Source organism: Delphinapterus leucas, chromosome 4 (assembly GCF_059928025.1).
Source record: "Delphinapterus leucas isolate spDelLeu-1000000601 "Yukka" chromosome 4, BTC_Dleu_Yukka2, whole genome shotgun sequence".
Taxonomy (NCBI): domain Eukaryota; kingdom Metazoa; phylum Chordata; class Mammalia; order Artiodactyla; family Monodontidae; genus Delphinapterus; species Delphinapterus leucas.
The window spans coordinates 121,556,029-121,575,022 of record NC_143132.1 but is presented as its reverse complement, the minus strand read 5'-3'; the positions used below and the strand labels follow the sequence as shown (position 1 = coordinate 121,575,022).

Below are 18,994 nucleotides of genomic sequence, written 5' to 3'. Positions count from 1 at the left end.
AAAATTATAATCATCCTCATCAGTTCACTCAGTCCCATGTAGTTAATTTTTTTCAACTTGATCTTTTGTTAGCACTTTTATGAATTCATCAGTTTTCCATTAGAGTTCTGAAAATGCTTATTCATTCAGTTCAGCAGTATAGTCAGTTACCAGAAACCTGTACTTGTCAGTCTTTTCCATGAATTCCTTGAAGATGAAACCCTTTTATAGGAACATTTTTGCAAAAGCATCAGAGTATACCCAGAACTATCTGTAAATGACAAAAGACTTAAAAGTGACCACGGTTAAAGATTTGATGAAAGTTCATAATAATGCAATTGACAAGGAAATTTAGTTATTTCTGAGATATATATTTTAAAGTAATAACTAGAATTATGACTTATAACATTATACCAGAACATATAAGATTTTTAGAAATTTCATGTAATGTCTGAAACATTTATATTAACATATTTCCATACAAATAACCCAAAGAAAGTTTAGTATTAGTTGTTTTTTTGTTTGTTTGTTTATACTGCAGGTTCTTATTAGTCATCAATTTTATACACATCAGTGTATACATGTCAATCTCAATTGCCCAATTCAGCACACCACCATCCCTACCCCCCACGGCTTCCCCCCCTTGGTGTCCATACGTTTGTTCTCTACATCTGTGTCTCAACTTCTGCCCTGCAAACTGCTTCATCTGTATCAAGGTTATTATTGATATGTATGTTCCTATTACCATTTCCTTAATTGTTTGGGGGTTTTTTTTGTGGGTCTTTCCTTCTCTTGTGTTTCCCGCCTAGAGAAGTTTCTTTAGCATTTGTTGTAAAGCTGGTTTGGTGCTGCTTAATTCTCTTAGCTTTTGTTTGTCTGAAAAGCTTTTGATTTCTCTGTTGAATCTGAATGAGATCGTTGCTGGGTAGAGCAATCTTGGTTGTAGGTTCTTCTCTTTCATCACTTTAAGTATATCCTACTACTCCCTTCTGGCCTGCAGAGTTTCTGCTGAAAAATCAGCTGATAACCTTATGGGGATTCCTTTGTATGTTATTTTTTGTTTTCCCTTGCTTCTTTTAATATTTTTTCTTTGAATTTAATTTTTGTTAGTTTGATTAATATGTGTCTTGGTGTGTTTCTCCTAGGGTTTATCCTGTATGGGATGCTCTGTGCTTCCTGGATTTGGGTGACTATTTCCTTTCCCATGTTTGGGAAGTCTTCCACTATAATCTCTTCAAATGTTTTCTCAGACCCTTTCTTTTTCTTCTTCTGGGACCCCTATAATTTGAATGTTGGCGCGTTTAGTGTTGTCCCAGAGGTCTCTGAGATTGTCTTCAACTCTTTTCATTCTTTTTTCTTTGTTCTGTTCCTCAGCAGTTATTTCCACCATTTTGTCTTCCCGCTCACTTATTCGTTCTTCTGCCTCAGTTATTGTTATTGGTTCCTTATAGTGTATTTTCCATTTCAGTTACTGTGTTTTTCATCTCTGTCTGTTTGTTCTTTAGTACTTCTAGATCTTTGTTAAACATTTCTTGTATTTTCTCAATCCATGCCTCCATTCTATTTCAGAGATTCTGGATCATCTTTACTATCATTACTCTGAATTCTTTTTCAGGTAGATTGCCTACTTCCTCTTCATTTATTTGGTCTTGTAAATTTTTACCTTGCTCCTTCATCTGTGACATTTTTATTTTGCCATCTCAATTTTCTTTTTCCTTTTTTGTTATAAGTGAGATTGTGTTCCCGTCTTACTGGTTGTTGGGCCTGAGGCTTCCAACACTGGAGTTTGTAGGCTGTTGGGTAGAGCTGGGTCTTGGCGCTGAGATGAGGACCTCCAGGAGACCTCACTCCAATGAATATTCCCTGGGGTCTGAGGCTCTCTGTTAGTCCAGTGGTTCGGACTCAGAGCTCCCACCACAGGAGCTTCGTCCCAACCCCTGGCTCATGAACCAAGATCCTGCAAGTTGTGCAGGATGGCCAAAAAAAAAAAAAAAAAAAAAAGACAATAACAAAGTAAAAAGTAAAATTAGACTTAGAAACTAACAGCTATGTTAGAAAACATATAAGAATAAAAATATAGATGAAACAACAACTGGAAGGTAAAACAGAGCCACAATAGTAAAAAAAAGAGGAGAAGGAAGAAAAAAAAAGGTGGAAAAGGCCTTGGCTGTGGAGGGCAGGGCCTAAGTAGGGGTGAGGTTTGGGTGGTGGGCGGGGCCTCTGCTTAGGACCCACAGGGCTGGAAAAGTCCGAGGGTGGGGGCGCCTTAGGCTCAACAGAAGAGGCCCAGGTGTGCTTCCCACCTCTGGTCTCAGAGGGCAGAGGACCCCACCTGGGAGCCCAGCAGGCTTCCTCCACTCCTCTCCTGTTCCTCCTGGAGGTCTCCTCTCACCTGCCTCTCCTGATCTCCCTCCTATGCCCCCAGGGCCCACGTGGCCTGGAGGGGACTTTGGAGTGCAGGGGACTGGCTTGGGAGCTCAGCAGGCTCCCCCAGCCCGAGTGGGTGGGGCAAACGCCCTCTGCTCCTTTCTACTCCTCTGGTCCTGGAGGGCCCCTCCCACCTGCCTTTCCTGTTCTCTCCTGGGCTCCCTCCTATGCTCCCAGGACCAACCCGGCCTGGAGGGGACCTCTGAGGGCATAGGACCTGGCCCAAGAGCTGGGCAGACTTCCCTGGCCGATTGGGCAGGGGAAACGCTGGGCCCATTCCCCCCCGATCTGAGTCCCCAAGGGTCCCTCTCAGCCACCCCTCAGGGGCGCCAGTCCTGTCCGGCATCCGTACTCCCACGTCCTACCAGTTCGCTTGGGGGTTCTTCCCGTCTCCTTGGGCATCGGTGTCCCCCACCAGCATCTGGCAGGCACCCTAGTTGTGGGGAGACGTGAACTCTGCATCTTCCCACACTGCCATCTTGACTTCACCCCCCCCCAATAACTGTATTTTTAAATGCTTATGTCACACCCTAGGTACAGAAAGACTAGGAATTGGATGGTGTAAATCTCCCACTTATGGTTCTGAAGCCAAGTTGACAGAATCTTTCGGTGGGTGGGCCTTCACAGAATTCCTTCTTACAAATTTCAGTAAGGTGGTCTATGCCCTATCCAATGCAGGAAGAGACTGATGGTTGCTATCTGCCTATAACATTTTTCTGCATATTTCAGATTCGATCAGTAAAGTGTCCTTGGATAACAATGTGTACATAGTAATGTTCTTCAATAGCAATGGGTGTGTAGTCTGGGGACTGACCTAATACTCCTTTTTCAGGAATCTGAAAGGGGGAGAAAACTAACTCATGTCGCTACTCCTCAGACATTGTGTTTCTTGCTTTGTTGGGAGTCCCGTTATCTAATTTGCCTGCATGCTTAGAAAAAAAAAAAAAAAAAAGAAGTGGGATAGCACTATAAAAGGAACATATAAAAGTATAAAATAGTGTACGTGTCTCTGTATTTTGCAGCTGTAATGCAGTCCCTATTACATTATGAGTCATTATTTTAACCTCCTAGAATAGAAGCTCATTATTTAGTAATAATATTTTGTAATGTGGCTAAAGTAGTACTTTGTTCTAAATCTAATAAAATCATAGGGCTGGAAAGGATCATTTAAGGTCAATTTCCCACCTTCAGGCAAAAGCACCACATTTCAACCTCATTCTGATACTCTTTTGCAAGTTACTAGAGGACACTTTTACTCTTGGGTGTCATCTTAAATCTAACTGGTTTTATTATGCTTCTTTGTCCTGATTATTGATGAAAATGTTTAAATATTAACATAATAATAACTCTAACAGATTGTCTCTTCTTAGTACCAAACAAAACACTAACCTCCACACTGTCACTTATTCTCCCAAATAATTTGAATTTGAGGATTGTATGCAAAAGAAGGATATTGCAATACGCTGTGGAAGCCCTATTTCCCCCCTCTACTCAGAGCTGGTTCCTGGTAGGTCAGAGATCATTATGGCTATGGTCTTAGGGACAAATGTCTACTGAATGTCCTGAGGCTGTAGAATGCCTGGGAGCAATTAACTGATGATTTCTTTTCTCTGGACCACCACTAAGAAGCCATGCGACCTAGATGATTATTTTACTCGCTGTCAATGGAAAATCTTGTTAAAGGGAAAGTAGATGTCATTTACCATTTCCTCTTGGATTTTTAGTTTTGCCATTCTGTCAGAGAAGTTCATCCTTGTTAGGCAGGATTTGTTCTTTCAAACTGACAATCTTGGAATTATCAGTTTGTTCTTTCAAACTGATAATCTTGGAATACAGTTGTTTTCTTAAAGCTTTCTGCCTGTTGATTTTCAGTTTTCAAGGTTTTTGTTTTACTTGTTTTGGTTTTGTTTTTAGTTTTTAGCTATATTTGAAAATCATTTACCTAAACTATCTCTATTCTAGATGTTTCCCTAGAGTTTATGAAGGTGGTAACTGGCAACTTTACTGTAGTTTAATTTTTTTTTCTTCATAAACCTTGGAAGACATCTATGTAAATGACCAAGGCCTAGGAATTTGAGTCAAGTCATTGCATTTTAGAACTGAAAAGGACATTGAATACCAGCTAATAAATATCCCATTGTACAAATTATGAAATAAGGCCCAGAGATTAAATGACTTTGCTGAAACCAATTTACATGTTAGGCAAAACTATGACCCTGATCTTTTGATTTCTAATTCTAGATTCTTTCTAATTCCACCCTGTTCCCTAACAATCCAATTTGGGTGTTGAATATAATTAATTATAGCACTTACTATAATCATTGTTCCTAACTATAGCAGGCAGAATGACTGTCCCTCCAAAATGTCTACATCCCAACCCCTAGAACATCTGAATATACGCTAATGGCAAAGAGAAGTTAGGATTGTAGATGGAATTAAGGTTTGCTAAGCAGCTGAACTTAAAATAGGTAGATTATCCTAAATTGTCCTGAGAAGTCCAAAGTAACCACAGGGTCCTTACAAGTGGAAGAGGGAGGCAGAAGAGGAAGTCAGAGTGATGAAACATGAGAAGGACTTGAGCTGCTATTGCTGGCTTTGAAGATGGAGAAGGGCAAACAGCCAAGGAATGTGGGCAGCCTTTAAAGGGCAAGGAATCAGACTCTCCCCTAGAGCTTCCAGAAAGCACTTCACTGTTCACATGTTGATCTTAGCCCAGTGAGACCTGTGTTGGACTTCTAAGCTGTAAAATAATAAATTCATGTTGTTTTAAGCCACTTAGTTTGTGGTAACTTATAGCAGCCATAGAAATGAAAGCACTAACAAAGTACTGATGGCTGCTTAATGGGAAATTTTCTTTCCACGGAATAAATATTGAACTCTTCTCCTTTTCTTTTTTTCTTTTTTAATACTACCTTAAGATAGTTAAGCCCTTAAGACAGTATTTGCCTCTTGCTAGGAAACAAATATCATTTAGTATTAATTTATTGTATTTTCCATAAACAGACACAAGTTCATGCACAGTTAACCAAAAGAAGGAGGGAGCAGGAGGGAGGTTCAGAGGATGTCCCTGACATACTTGATCAGAATGCCCTTGGGGCAGCTGGAGGAGAAGTAGACTTTTGATATGCGGCTACAATTCTCTGTGTGTCAGATAAAAACATTTCAAGGCTTGACTGTGGATAATAGAAGTTTCTGTAAACTAACTACTGCCCATGGTATTTACAGTCTATGATCAAGGACATTAATGCTCATAAAATTTTGTCCCTTCAGAACACACTTTCCACTCAAAAGTAGCAAAGAGAAACAAAGTCATATATACCCACACCTTCACACGTGCCTCTTATAATAAGACCTTTCACCTGAATAATCATTTTTAGAAATAAGCAAGCCTCAAAGTTTCTGTCACCAATTTTCATATTACCTTGCTACAGAACCATTCTTATATTACTTTAAACCAGCCAAAAGAAAGGCAAGCAGAAACGAATACTTTAAACTCAGTATTCTTTGGTCTAAAAAAATCTTTAGCTTGTCAATATTTCTGAATTTCCACCCATCAAGATATTTTTCTCAAAACCTAGAGAAAGGCCTCAGGTGACTGGCTGTCCCAATCTACCTGGGATTGAGTAGGTTCCTGGGACATGGGACTTTCAGTGCTAAAACAAGGAAAATCTTGAGGAAGAAAGACCATCGATAGGGCTTAAGGGCATGCTTCTGTGTTGAGCCCAAGGCCCTGATGCAGAATGCCCCAGGTACCAGGGAAATCATTTTCCAAGTTTAAGGTCCAAGGACCCCCAAACAGGTGAAGTTTGGGCCAAAGAAGAGCCTGCCTTGCTCATAGTCTCCAGTATCCTTCTCAATGATTTACTTACTTTGTGATGAGTAGCTCAAGTTGAAAGGCATAATCAGAGGACAGATCTGACTTCATGGAGAATGTACTGTACCATCGGCTAAAGCAGAAACTCTGGGTTTTTGCTGACTGGGAAACATGCTTATGTTTACAGGAGCACCCCCTCTGATTTATTACAGGGTATTAATAAGCAACCTCAGATCTGTGCTGGAGGCTCAGTTTGATAGCAGGTTCCGTGCAACTGGACACAGTTACGAGAAGTACAACAACTGGGAAACGGTATGATGCGCACGTGATTTAGACAGACATTGCTTTGGGAATTGAACCAAGAATGTCACATTAACTCACAAATGGTTCCATTTGGTAGATAGAGGCTTGGACTCAACAAGTCGCCAGTGAAAATCCAGACCTCATCTCTCGCAGTGCCATCGGAACTACATTTTTAGGAAACACTATATACCTCCTCAAGGTAATCCTTTTTAACCATAACCTTCCCATGTCTGAGGGCTTTAAATCAATGAATTCTAACACATTAACATCTGTTTCACAGACATATTCATCCCAAACATTGTTATAACTCTTTCCCTGCCTCAAACAGGTTCCCCAGATTGTTTTATCATATGTAAATGTTTAAATCATTATTTTGATTTATTCAAAAGAAAAAATGCAATAAAATAAGAGCAGTCCTATAAATTTAACCACATTCCTGAAAGCAATGTAAATGATCATCTACCTTGATGAAATTGTCCTCTCCCAGATGTTGTTTGCAAATCCATTTGCTAAAGAGGTTCATAAACTTCATATCTATCAGACAACGGTACACAGCGTATCAACAATTTGTTTCTGTCGTCCTCTAATGCCATTTTTATCATGCAATTCTAATGAAGAAAATAAAAAGACATGGAATAAATGGGAGAGAAGGAAAACTTCTTACAAGATTAGCAAGAATCATGATTACTTCTAATTACTCATCCAGTTGTCTTGGTCACGTCTCCTAATAGTAGCAGCAGAAAATAACCTCCATGTGAGTACAATTAAGCAGGGTAATCAAGCATCTTCTGAAAAATATGAGCTTGTCAAGCTTAATAAAAATAATAAACAGCCATGTAAGCCTTCAGCTCAAATATTGTGAGTGTCTAGAGGCAAGAACATACCGTGCTAGTATTATGTTTTAATTTAATCATGGAATGTACCTCTTGCTGCTGTCAGGTTTCACCTGTTGAGTCCAAAGCCCAGATGGGTAGTGAATGTTAACCCCTGAATATGATGAATCACAGTTTCCCTTTTCCTTTTGTTTGTAATAGGTTGGGAGACCTGGACCAAATAAGCCTGCCATTTTCATGGACTGCGGTTTCCATGCCAGAGAGTGGATTTCCCCTGCATTTTGCCAGTGGTTTGTGAGAGAGGTCAGTATGTAGAATGATTACTGGCAGAGGAAAGTAGAAAGTATTTTTTTTATTTCAATCAATCCCTTGTAATCTAACTATAATAAAAGAGAATAATAGCATAGAAAAAATTCATAATTCCAAGGTCCAAGCTATAAAGGTCACCAAGAAACTTGATAAGGCAAAATTTTTAAACAGCTAGCAAATGGTATTTATTTGTATTTCACTCATCTTAACTTTCTTACCCACCTTTGGTAGAAAGGCTAACAGGTAGTAAATATCGTGGATAGGTCATTTAAAAGTTAATGATTGTGGAAAAACCACTAACTTGATCATTATCTCCTAGGTAATAATCAATGTATACTTCAGAGTAAAAGAAAACAATACATAGTGGTCCCTATTCTAAGTGATACTGTTTTCCACTCCTTTATAATTCTAATGGTAAGATATATGTAAAAACCCTTTTAAATATCCATGAGTCCATAATGGTATAGATGATTCAATAAATTTAAAAAAAGGGAGAGAAGGAACAACTCTTTCTTATAGAAGAATTACAACTAATACATGTACAAATGAGCAAAATAGAAAGTTACCATTAGAACACCACAGTAATAACTACTTCATGAAAATCTACAGATGGATACAAGGATTAGTGGGTAAAAGTTTAAAGACAACTAGGTTATTTGCAGCAGCAAAGTATCTCTTAAAAAATATGTATTACATTACAAAGGCAAAATTTACAGTGGAGAAGCCTAGCAGAAACTACCTTAACCAGGTGATCAAGGTTAACAACACCTGTGTCAAAGTCATAAAGGAAAGTCTGAGGAATTGTCACAGATAAGAGGAGACGTGACGACCAACTACAGTGCGGGGAAGCTGGGTAAAAGGTATATGAGAACTCCCTGTATCTGCAACTCTTCTATAAGTCTAAAATTATTTCAAAAGTAAAGTTTAAAATATTGAAATACTTTAAAAATATAAGACTATTATTATATACAAGATAATTTCTTTTGGGTAAAGCACTTCTGTATCTATTCTTTAGGCTCTTGGTTTCTAGACATGTTATGTGTCCAACTGGCACCATTTAATTTCAGTGAGTATCCCATTATCTGCCATCTAGAAAGAAAGACTTTCATCATTACTTTGGTTACCTCTAATCACAGACCACTAACAGAACATGGTTCTATAGCTCTTCCAACAGAAAAAGCACATGCTTTACCGTGTGTTATTTTAATAAACATACATGTATAGAGCCATGAAGAATATACAAAAACTGTTACTACACAGAAACCGTAAATATCTTAAAAATCTCTTCAAGCAAGCCTAGGGAAGAGTTGAACGTAAATTTAATGTAATCCTGGGGCTGAAGAACTGTGACTAAGAGAACATAATAAATGGGTATGAGGTCCTTCATTCATAGATAGGTATCCACATCACTTAGCAGGGAGAGCTAGACCCTTAACAGAGTTCCCTTCTCAAGTAAGAGGAATAAGAAGAAGACTTCCATCATTATGCAACTTGAGACTTGGTGAGAGCCTCTCCAAAATCCATCAGTGTGATCTCACTTCATAGTGGGAGCCTTTTTCATTCTTCTTCCTCTACTGAGACCATCTACAGGAGGTCTCACCAAAATTAAACAAATTTCTAGATGACAGTATTAGGAACATGCAGAGCCATCCACAGACATTCCTTACTTACTAGGAATACCCTCATAGCCTACTAACTTTGAAAGAAAGTTCTTACCCTCATATCCTACTAACTTTGAAAAAAAGTTATTACAGTTACTATTTCAAAGGAAATGAGTATTCACGTTCTTTAAGTCTTTAATTTTATTGAATTTTCGTTCATCTTTAAAGTAAATAGTTAAAATAAAAAGTAATAATTATATGAGGTATATATGGATGAAATAGAGCAGGGGTCCCCAACGCCCGGGCTGTGGACTGGTACCTGTCCACGGCCTGTCAGGAACTGGGCCGCACAGCAGGAGGTGAGTGGCGGGTGAGCGAGTGAAGCTTCATCTGCCGCTCCCCAGCGCTCGCGTTACCGCCTGAACCATCACTCGCGTTACCGCCTGAACACCCCCCACCCCCATCCGTGGAAAAACTGTCTTCCACGAAACCGGTGCCTGGTGCCAAAAAGGTTGGGGACCACCGAAACAGAGTATCCTAGAAAAAGGGAAGAACTAGAAACTATTTTAAACAAAACTGTCAGTAATATTTTGCTATTTGCTTTTTAAATATTAATAATATCTACTTCAAAAGGGGATGCCACTTTTGTTACCAAAGTCAACATTCATCTCGTCTATGTAAATTTTAGCAGCATAATGCATTCCATTTTTCCATGAAATTCTGCTTTGTAATTTATACACAGGCTGTTCGCACCTATGGACATGAGAGCAACATGACAGAATTTCTCGACAAGCTAGACTTTTATGTCTTGCCTGTGGTCAATATCGATGGCTACATCTATACCTGGACCAAGGTATATGAACCAATACTGAGAGGGGCCAATGAAATTAAAACCAACCACTTTCTACTATACTTGTCCTAACCATAAACTGCACTTTTCAGTACCGAATGTGGAGAAAGACCCGCTCCACCAACGCTGGATCCACCTGCATTGGCACAGACCCCAACAGAAATTTTGATGCTGGTTGGTGCAGTAAGTATCTGGCTGACCATTTTGCATGCATCTTTTGAAAAGCATAGGAAGAAAGTAACAGGAAAACACATTAGTGTCTAAAATAAGAAAAAAATATAAAATTTTATATTTTAGAGTTCTAACTTTCTGAAAGCACAGACAATAAACAGCTTGTTTATTCAGTCAATAAAAATGTATTGCTTATTTTATTATGTTCCCAGCTGTGCTAGACGCTGGAAACATAAGACTGAACAAACCAGACATAATCCTACTACTTGTGGAATGTAAAATCTAGAGGAGACCATCATTAAATAATTATTTAAACAATTATTTAAATACAATTGTGATTCAACTCTCAGTAAATGATTATACTAATATAGAAATTTCTCATGGATATTAGTTTGTTCCTACTTATTAATCTTCTTACACTATATTGATCTCATTGTTTAGCACTACACAGGGACATACTGGTGAGTTCACATGCAACTTTTTAGCCTGTTAGCTTAAAAACACCCTACTCTTGTGATTAAATGTATGCATACTTTATAATGTACACATACCTGAGGATGATTATAAAAACTCCTGTGAAAACAACTTATTTTTTAACTCTCTAACTCTCTAATTTGAAATTTTGAAACATGACCTGTGGGAACGTCAGTAGATGACCATTTGCCATTAACAACAATACGTTTTTCCAGCTATCGGAGCCTCTAAAAACCCCTGTGATGAAACTTACTGTGGATCTGCTGCAGAGTCTGAAAAAGAGACCAAGGCCCTGGCTAATTTCATCCGCAACAACCTCTCTTCCATCAAAGCATATCTGACAATCCACTCATACTCCCAGATGATACTCTACCCTTACTCCTATGATTACAAACTCCCCAAGAACAATGCTGAGTTGGTAAGTAGTCATGGTAGTAGATATAGTATTTCACTGTTGAGATTTTTAAATTCTATTCCTGGAAAAAATATATATATATACAAAAAATTTCAGGAAGTTCCATTCTTGATTTTCGGTAATAGAAGCAAAAAACTTACCAACACAAATTTACAAGGCATCTGAAATTGGCTACATAAATTGGCTAGAAGAAATGTGATTTTGATGTAGGGAATGATCGCCAAAATGCGGTTAATTCACTAATCTTCAAAATGACAAGTTCCACTTCTTCCTGCTTCACCACAGCACTGACACACATGATGATTTCAGACGCATCTGAGGTAATCAACAAAGTTCCTTCACTTCATACATAATCTTAATCAGAAAGTCAATTTTATCAAGTTGCCTTGAGCTGGATTTGACATGCACAGGCAGAGTATGGCAGATGTCGTTAGGAATTTGCACATTTGGTTGATATCTGGTTAAGCGATAAGATCCTAATATTGCTTATTTCTAAATTGTTGGATTAGGTGAGACACAGATGTAAATCAATCAATGAACAAATGATGTGAATGGGTCCTTACTATATATGAGAAATATTGCAAAGAAAATGAACTATCCCTGACTCAAAAAATTAGCAATCTTGTTGGAGAATCAAGATACAACCACATGAAAAGTTAAATAATATAAGAGTTTTATACTATTCAAATTAACAAATATGGTACATCAATGTATAAATTTTTTAAATAAGCAGGTTTGAATCCTTCAACTTTTTTTTAAATTTATGAACATCTGGCTGCCAGAAGTTGGGACCAATGATCTGAAAGAACAAGTGTAAGATTTAAAGCATTTGAGTTATGCCAAAAAAAAAAAAAGTATTCCACCTAGACAACGACATAGATATTTGGCTTACCTCAATGCATAAATTCAAAGACCCAATAACTTTATCAACTGGAAACTGTTTTGTACTTTCAGATTCAGTCTTTCAGAGACCAAATAAAACATGTAATGCTGTAAATATCTTGTGAAGAGCAAAATGGAAAAATAACTCAGCTTCTTAGAAAACTGATAGCTAATAGTTAGCCAGGTCCTGTTCTTTAAAAAAAAAAAAAAAAAAATGCTATTTTTCATTTCATTTCATTTCAGGAAAATCTTCCCATTTTCCCTATCTGTAGCCAAAAAACAAAACAGGACATCATTAGTTGGAACCATTCAATATTTCAGTTTTCCAATTAGGCTCAGTCTGTAAGTGTTCCCAGCAGTGGGTGCTCACAGGCCTGCTGTCCCAGAGATGGGTGTGGTCAGCTCCTCATTTCAGTCCTCGATTTCCAGGGCCACCAGAGGAGAGGAGGTGGGGGTATGTTGTTTGCTTAACTCATGTGAATATGTTTAAGCTGTACCACATCAAAAGAGAAAAACACAAAGCCATACAAACTAAGCACGAATGAGTTAGTAAGTAAAATATTAAAACTAAAATTATAAACCATATTAAATGTAACCACCAATATATCCAATTTGCTTAATAACTAGTTTTAAACATAAACACTAAAAGACTAATGCTAACAGAAAAGCTTAAAGTGTTCTTTGGAATTGAGCTGCTGCACGAAGTTTCAATACTTTTTCTTACTTGGGGAATAAGTTTAAGCCCTTTTAGCAATGAAAACTTTGTTGCCCCACTGGCTCCATACAATAACATAGTATATGACTGCTCTAGAAGTCTACAAACTTTCCTTTAAAAAAAAGAATCAAGTAAGTTCTACCTTTAGAATCTCATGAATGATTCTTGCTACTTCCTGTGGTTTCTCCAGGAAAAGACCCAAGACTCAAAGTGGGTTTAGTGGGCCAATTCAATATGTGCCCCAAATGGTGTGAAACCATTCCAGAGAATGTGATCCACTGATACTTTCCTCTAAGAATCACTTCTTCATTTAAAATCAAGGAAAGAGAGGTAATAGTAAAATATATATATATATATTAGAAATTCCATCCTCCAAAATTGTTTTTAAATTCTAATTAACAAAGAAGTGAAACAGAACTATATCAAAGTAAAATATTCATAATCAATTCTCAAACAAGCATAAACCACAAAATAATCTTACCTTGTTTAAATTTATACCCACAAATCTAATAAATTCAAGGAAAAGGACATGTTACTTCTTATGTTTTCTAGAGCATAAGATAGGTGAATAAAATAAAAAATTCTTTGCACTTATATCACACACATTGATTTAAAAGTTACTTTAATTTCCAATAATCTTTTCTGTGATTAAAATTTTGCCTAGTATCTTAAAAGAGATACTTAAATGCCATCAGTAAAATCTAAGATGCATATTATTTGATTATTTGATTCATTTGAGATCTGAATTTAGTTGGCACCCCAAAACAATTTAAATCATTTGAATAGTTAACTAGAAATCCTTTCAGTCTTTTTCTTATTTTGTATAAATCTAATTCACTTACTTCCTAAGAACATTTTGCTAGAACAACTCATAACTATAGTGTTATCACAAATACATGTATAGCCAAAAGGGAATTTGAGTCTCCCAAGAAGAAAGATATTGGCTTTTCCATGGTTTTTATTTGTAATGAGGATATCACTTTAAAAAACTAAAACTCTTGACCTAGAAAGATGAATGTTCCACCTAAATCTAGTGCCTCCATATTAATTCTCAATTAGAAAAATGTGACCCCACTGTAGAAAACAAAAGATAGTAAAAGACTAATAAGATGAATTATTGGCACCATACCACATTATAGATAACTCAGAATTTTCTTACAGGACTACAAAGCTGACTTTGTCTTACACAGGTTTTAGTATATATATATGCATGTATATAAAATCATATTTGTAGCTAAAAAAATGCTTCAGTGAAATAATTGGAAGGGAATTATTCTGTATAGAAACATTAGCACTCTCTCAGTTCAAATTTAGAACATACCGTTAAGTAGCAATCCTTTGACATTTGAGTCCTGAAGAAAATGTGTACGGCTTCATTTCTGAAAGATCTTACATGTAGATTACCTGACAATTACTTATATCAGGAGACAACCTTCAGAGGGAAGAAAGGCAGAGATGGGAATGCAAAGGACCAATGAAGTTAAAGTACAGAAGTAATAGCCTGGATTACAAAGGCTACCAAAAAATACATCTTCAGCAGATGAGTAAAAAAAGTTTGAGGAAACATAAGAGTGTCTTACATGCATAATGCTTTCCTGACCGCAAACTGTTTTTACACGCATATACTATTTAAAGAAAGAATACAAAATGCACTGTGAGTTTCCAATGACTTCATAAACGTCCAGTCCCTCAGCGTTGACTTCTTCAGTATAAAGCTATCACTATCTTCAAAGGAAGTTTTAATATCCAGAAAAAGAATATCTTTACATTTCCAAAATTCTAAAGGGTAATGAAATATTGAGTTATATGACCTCTTCATCATCAGAGGAAATAAAAACTAGGAGACATAATTGAAAAGGCTCCCAAACCTATCCATATCTTTGCATTTATTGAGCATGGAAAAGCTCCCAATCTTTGGTCTACCTTCCCCCCAAGGAGGCACACACGGCTCTGTTAATAATAATTATTACTATAACACTACTTCTAAATTCAAAAGCAGGAACCCAGAATAATACCAATCAACTAAGTATCTTCACCCATTTCCCAGACTGACCAAATGGAAAGCTGATGGATACTACACAAAGATGCCAATCCAGGGCATGCATCTATCATTACATTTCTACATTAGAAGCACAGAATTTCACAGGTGGAAATCTTGGAATTTCTCTGGTTCTGCTTTCTCACTTTCTAGCTTAGACAATGAAGGCTTGGTTAAGCCAACACCAGTAGTAGAGGCAGCCTTGGGCATGGAGCTAGTGGATGCTGAAGAATTTCCTAAGCTGCCCCAACTTCCAAAGATGCACACACACATATTTGTGTGGCCGTGTTCTATGGTGGTGCTCCATGCAGCCGGTTTGCAAAAGACCATTCATTAAATAAAGTCTTTTATCCCACAAATATATCATTATTACCTCTGACCCCGGACACTGCTAAGGATTTACACTGGTCAAGTAAGATCCCTGACTTCTCAGGGCCCAGTCTTCATGATTCTGGCCAGTACTTGCATGGGTATACGTACATTAACCAGGAGAAATATGACAGTTTAAAAATTTCTGAAAAATTATTAAACTTGACCAAAAGATAGAAATCCATTTCTAAAATCTAACACCTTCTAGTCCAGAGACACCTCACTACCTCTTAATTAAAGCTTTAGTTAATGAGCCACCAAAACAGAAACCCACTGCTCCACCCAAGCACGTGAGCATAAGCCGGGACTATGATTAGAGATAAACGTAAAAATCAGGGGGGAAGAAATATTGTGATTAGGAGGTGGACAATTGCAGGGTCATGCGCACACTCCACCACTGCTGTCACCACGTCCTTGCCTAATAACAAGAGCAACCGGGTCACAGTCCCTGTGTCAGGCAGGCTGCCAGCAGCTTAGGCAGGACTGGAGGCACAGAACATTTGCTTCAGGAATTTTCTCAGAATTTCTAATCTCACTTATAAGACCAAAGAAATTTTAAATGACAACTGCAGAATTTCTTTGATTAGAGAAACCGGGTGCTGATTTACCATTATACATTTTAAGTGGCTTTCTGGCCTGTTAAAGTTCTCTTGCAGGGCCTGGTCAGTACATGACTCATCAGGCAATTACCAGAAATTCCACTGAGCACCTATTAAGTGCTCGGCATAAACCCTGGTTCCTGCCGTGAGGAAGGGAGCAGAGGGGGTCAGCCTGTTGTGAATGTTCTCTCGAAGGAAGAGTGGGAGTGAGGTAACCAGGTTACCGAGGACTTTAATGTCAGGATGACTCCTGTGTCACAGCGGGCCCTGGAGCCAGTAACCTGGTAAACAGAATGGCCACGTCAAATACAGAGCTCCCAGTTAGATCTGATTTCAGATAAACAAATAATTTTTAGTGTTTAAGTATGCTCCAAATATCGCATGGGACAGACTTATACTGGAAAAGCATTCATTGTTTACCTGAAATTTAAATTTAACTGGGTATCCTGTATTTTTGGCTAAATCTGGCAACCCTGCAGGTAAAGTGTGATTTTGGCAGGTGTGACCTAGCAGCGGGGCTTCGGAGACACTTGTACTATCGTCAGCAGAGGAAAACAAGGCATTCAGAGCACCTTTAAAACCAGCTGTCTTCTTTTTCAGTTTTTCTCTCTAAAATACTTTCTTCTTTAACATAATTACATCTTTTATCTGACTTTCCTTTAAGCTAATTTTGCCTCCTTCCCTTCCCCCAGAGGACATCTGGCGGGGGTGGGGGTGGGGGGCCTTTTTGATTGTTGTCACTGTGGGAATGCTCCCGGCATGCCTTGGGTGGAGGCCAGGGGAGACTGATAAACACCCTACAAAGCTCACGACAAGCCTCCACGGCAAAGGATTATCCAGCCCACGTGTCACAAGTGCCAAGGTGGAGAAACCCTGCTTTAAGCAAAGGTAAGAAAAGTCTCATTCCTGGCCAAAGGTCCCTGGCTTTCAGGATCCTACACCTCCTCACAAAGAGCTTACAATTTTCTGCAAATCTCAAGTGTGGGAGAGTACATTCCCATCATACGGCATTTATTTTTTAACATTTATTTGGAAGAAGCACTACCGCCACCGGGGGAAAAAAAAAAAATTCTGGACTTTGCAACTTCAGCTGACTCATGCTTCACATTTTACCTGAATTTTAAAGAGCTTAAAAATATGTATTCAGATCAGGCAAAGAAAGAATTTGGTTTCCATCAGTGAAAGCATTGCCACGCTCCCCATGGAGTCTGCCAGAACAGACAGGCCCTGCTCTCTAAAGCAGGCCTTCCCACACTCCTTGCCTTTTCTTCATCTCAAGGCTTTGCAACCAGAGTCTGCACTTGTTTACTCTCCTCCTTTTTCTCAGAAACATATTTGTTTCAAAGGCTTTCTCCTCAGTCCCTGCCTCAGTAGGCCTTAGAGGCTTCTCCTTTCGCACCAAACTTATAAAAGTTCAATTCCTCATTGGTCCCTTGGTGTAAGCTACCCATTATCACAGGACAGAAGGAAGGAAACTGCTGCTAAAGATCATTTTGACGCTTCCATTATCACATGTATTCACCCAGAGGGATGGTTAAACTCAGAACTTGAAGTTAGAAGCAAAGTTCTGAAGAAAATTCCCTTTGAATTGGTATATACCCCACCGTCAGTTTGGGGCTTTCGTTTTCTTGTACGGTAATGATGGACCAGTGGAAGATTAGAAGAGGCGAGACCCCACTGTCATGACACTTGGCTGTGTACGTAGAGGTTGCAATGACGACCATGAGCACAGTCACGAGACGGGGCTTCCTGATCACATGTTCCTTAGGAATGCAGGTCAGTGGAAAAGAACACCCTCGCCTTATTCATCTCACCAGCCCCCTGGAGCTCAGAGCCTGGGGAAATGTTACACTAGTTGGTCCTTTGTCTCTTGAGCTTTGAGTTAGATGTGACATTTTAGACTCTCTCTGTCTTTTGCTCTATGACCAAGGCCTCTTTTTAAGAAAACAGGTGACAAAAGAGAACATGCATAAGACGTGGTAGGAAACTCATATCTAAGGATTAATAAAGGCTGGCCATGTTTGGCCTTGACTGAAAGCAAAGTTTTCTCTGAGGCTGATTTATATTTAGCTTCCTTCTGTTCTTTACAACTGGTAAAACCAGCTCTAGCAACACTTCTTTTGAAGTATTCCAAGGCCACAAGGAGAAGTGAAAAAGAGCACAGGATTTAAAGCAAGAAGAACCTAGCTCAAGTCAGCCACTTATGGGGCTGCATGCCCTTGGGCAAGTTCTTTTATCCTCTCCGAGTTTCAGTTCTTTTATCTGTAAAATGGGGATAAAAATATCTAGCTCTTATCAAGAGCTCTTTGTCAAAGTCTAAGGTTTTATGTAAATGTTAGTTCTTATTTTGAACCCACTGAGCAAGGATGTAAGATCTCCCTCAAATGACAGGTTACATAGAAAATGTCATTAATTAGAGTTTCAAGACATGGATCATGCTCTCTGATGTACTATTGTTTCTGCCAGTCTTTTGTCAGCTGTCTTAGTCCCTTTTTACAGAAACATACAAGGAAAAGGAGTTACCTCTCTAATATTTTAGCAAATTCAGGAATCACCCCTCTCTCTACCATTTCTGGCAGGGGTCAGTCACCCAGCTTGGTTGGAACATTCCCACCAAGCGTGCTGCCCCCATGGCATTCCATTCTGCTAGAAAATTCTGTGTTGATGAAATGTGGACAGATAATGTTAGGAAGATAAATGAGCAACATTTGTAAAAGTATTTGAACTCTTAAAAAAAAAGACCCACACTGATTCCAGGGATTTTTGTTACAATACTTGGAACTTAAAATATGATATTTTGGTTGATTAACGTCTGCTCTGACTTTTTTGTCCCTTGGCCTCAGAGGGGCTGAGAGAAAGGGTCTACAGACTTCACTTTTTTTTTAATCAAAGGAAATAAGTTAAGTGCCCAGCAGAGGTCAATGTCTAAATGTGGTAACCCATCAACCATCACTGCATGGTACCACCACTCTCCCCACAAGCATCCTCAATCTCCACTCAGGGGGGTCACAGTCCAGCCTTTGTAGAGCTCAGCACTCTGCACCCCCATCCAAATCAAGCTCACCTGAAGCCCTAGGAAGAGACTAAATCAACCAACCAACAATGTGCTAGGTGTTAATGCAATCCGCTGAGGATACAAGATGAATAGCCAAGAATCCTCCCCCCACAAAAAGCTCACCTAGGGGACAAACAGATGCAAAAACAAATGATTACAG

General features: G+C 38.6%; 1 protein-coding gene across 1 annotated transcript in view; it reads left to right on the top strand.

Moving 5' to 3' along the window:
* The window catches only part of CPB1 (carboxypeptidase B1), a 42,920-nt gene that overhangs the window by 16,351 nt on the left and 7,575 nt on the right, over positions 1-18,994 (top strand). The window contains exons 4-9 of the mRNA XM_022582493.3: positions 6,433-6,532; positions 6,621-6,722; positions 7,558-7,659; positions 10,009-10,119; positions 10,209-10,299; positions 10,977-11,179. Of these exons, the coding sequence (XP_022438201.1) occupies positions 6,433-6,532; positions 6,621-6,722; positions 7,558-7,659; positions 10,009-10,119; positions 10,209-10,299; positions 10,977-11,179 (709 nt within the window). The remainder of the gene's footprint in view (positions 1-6,432; positions 6,533-6,620; positions 6,723-7,557; positions 7,660-10,008; positions 10,120-10,208; positions 10,300-10,976; positions 11,180-18,994) is intronic.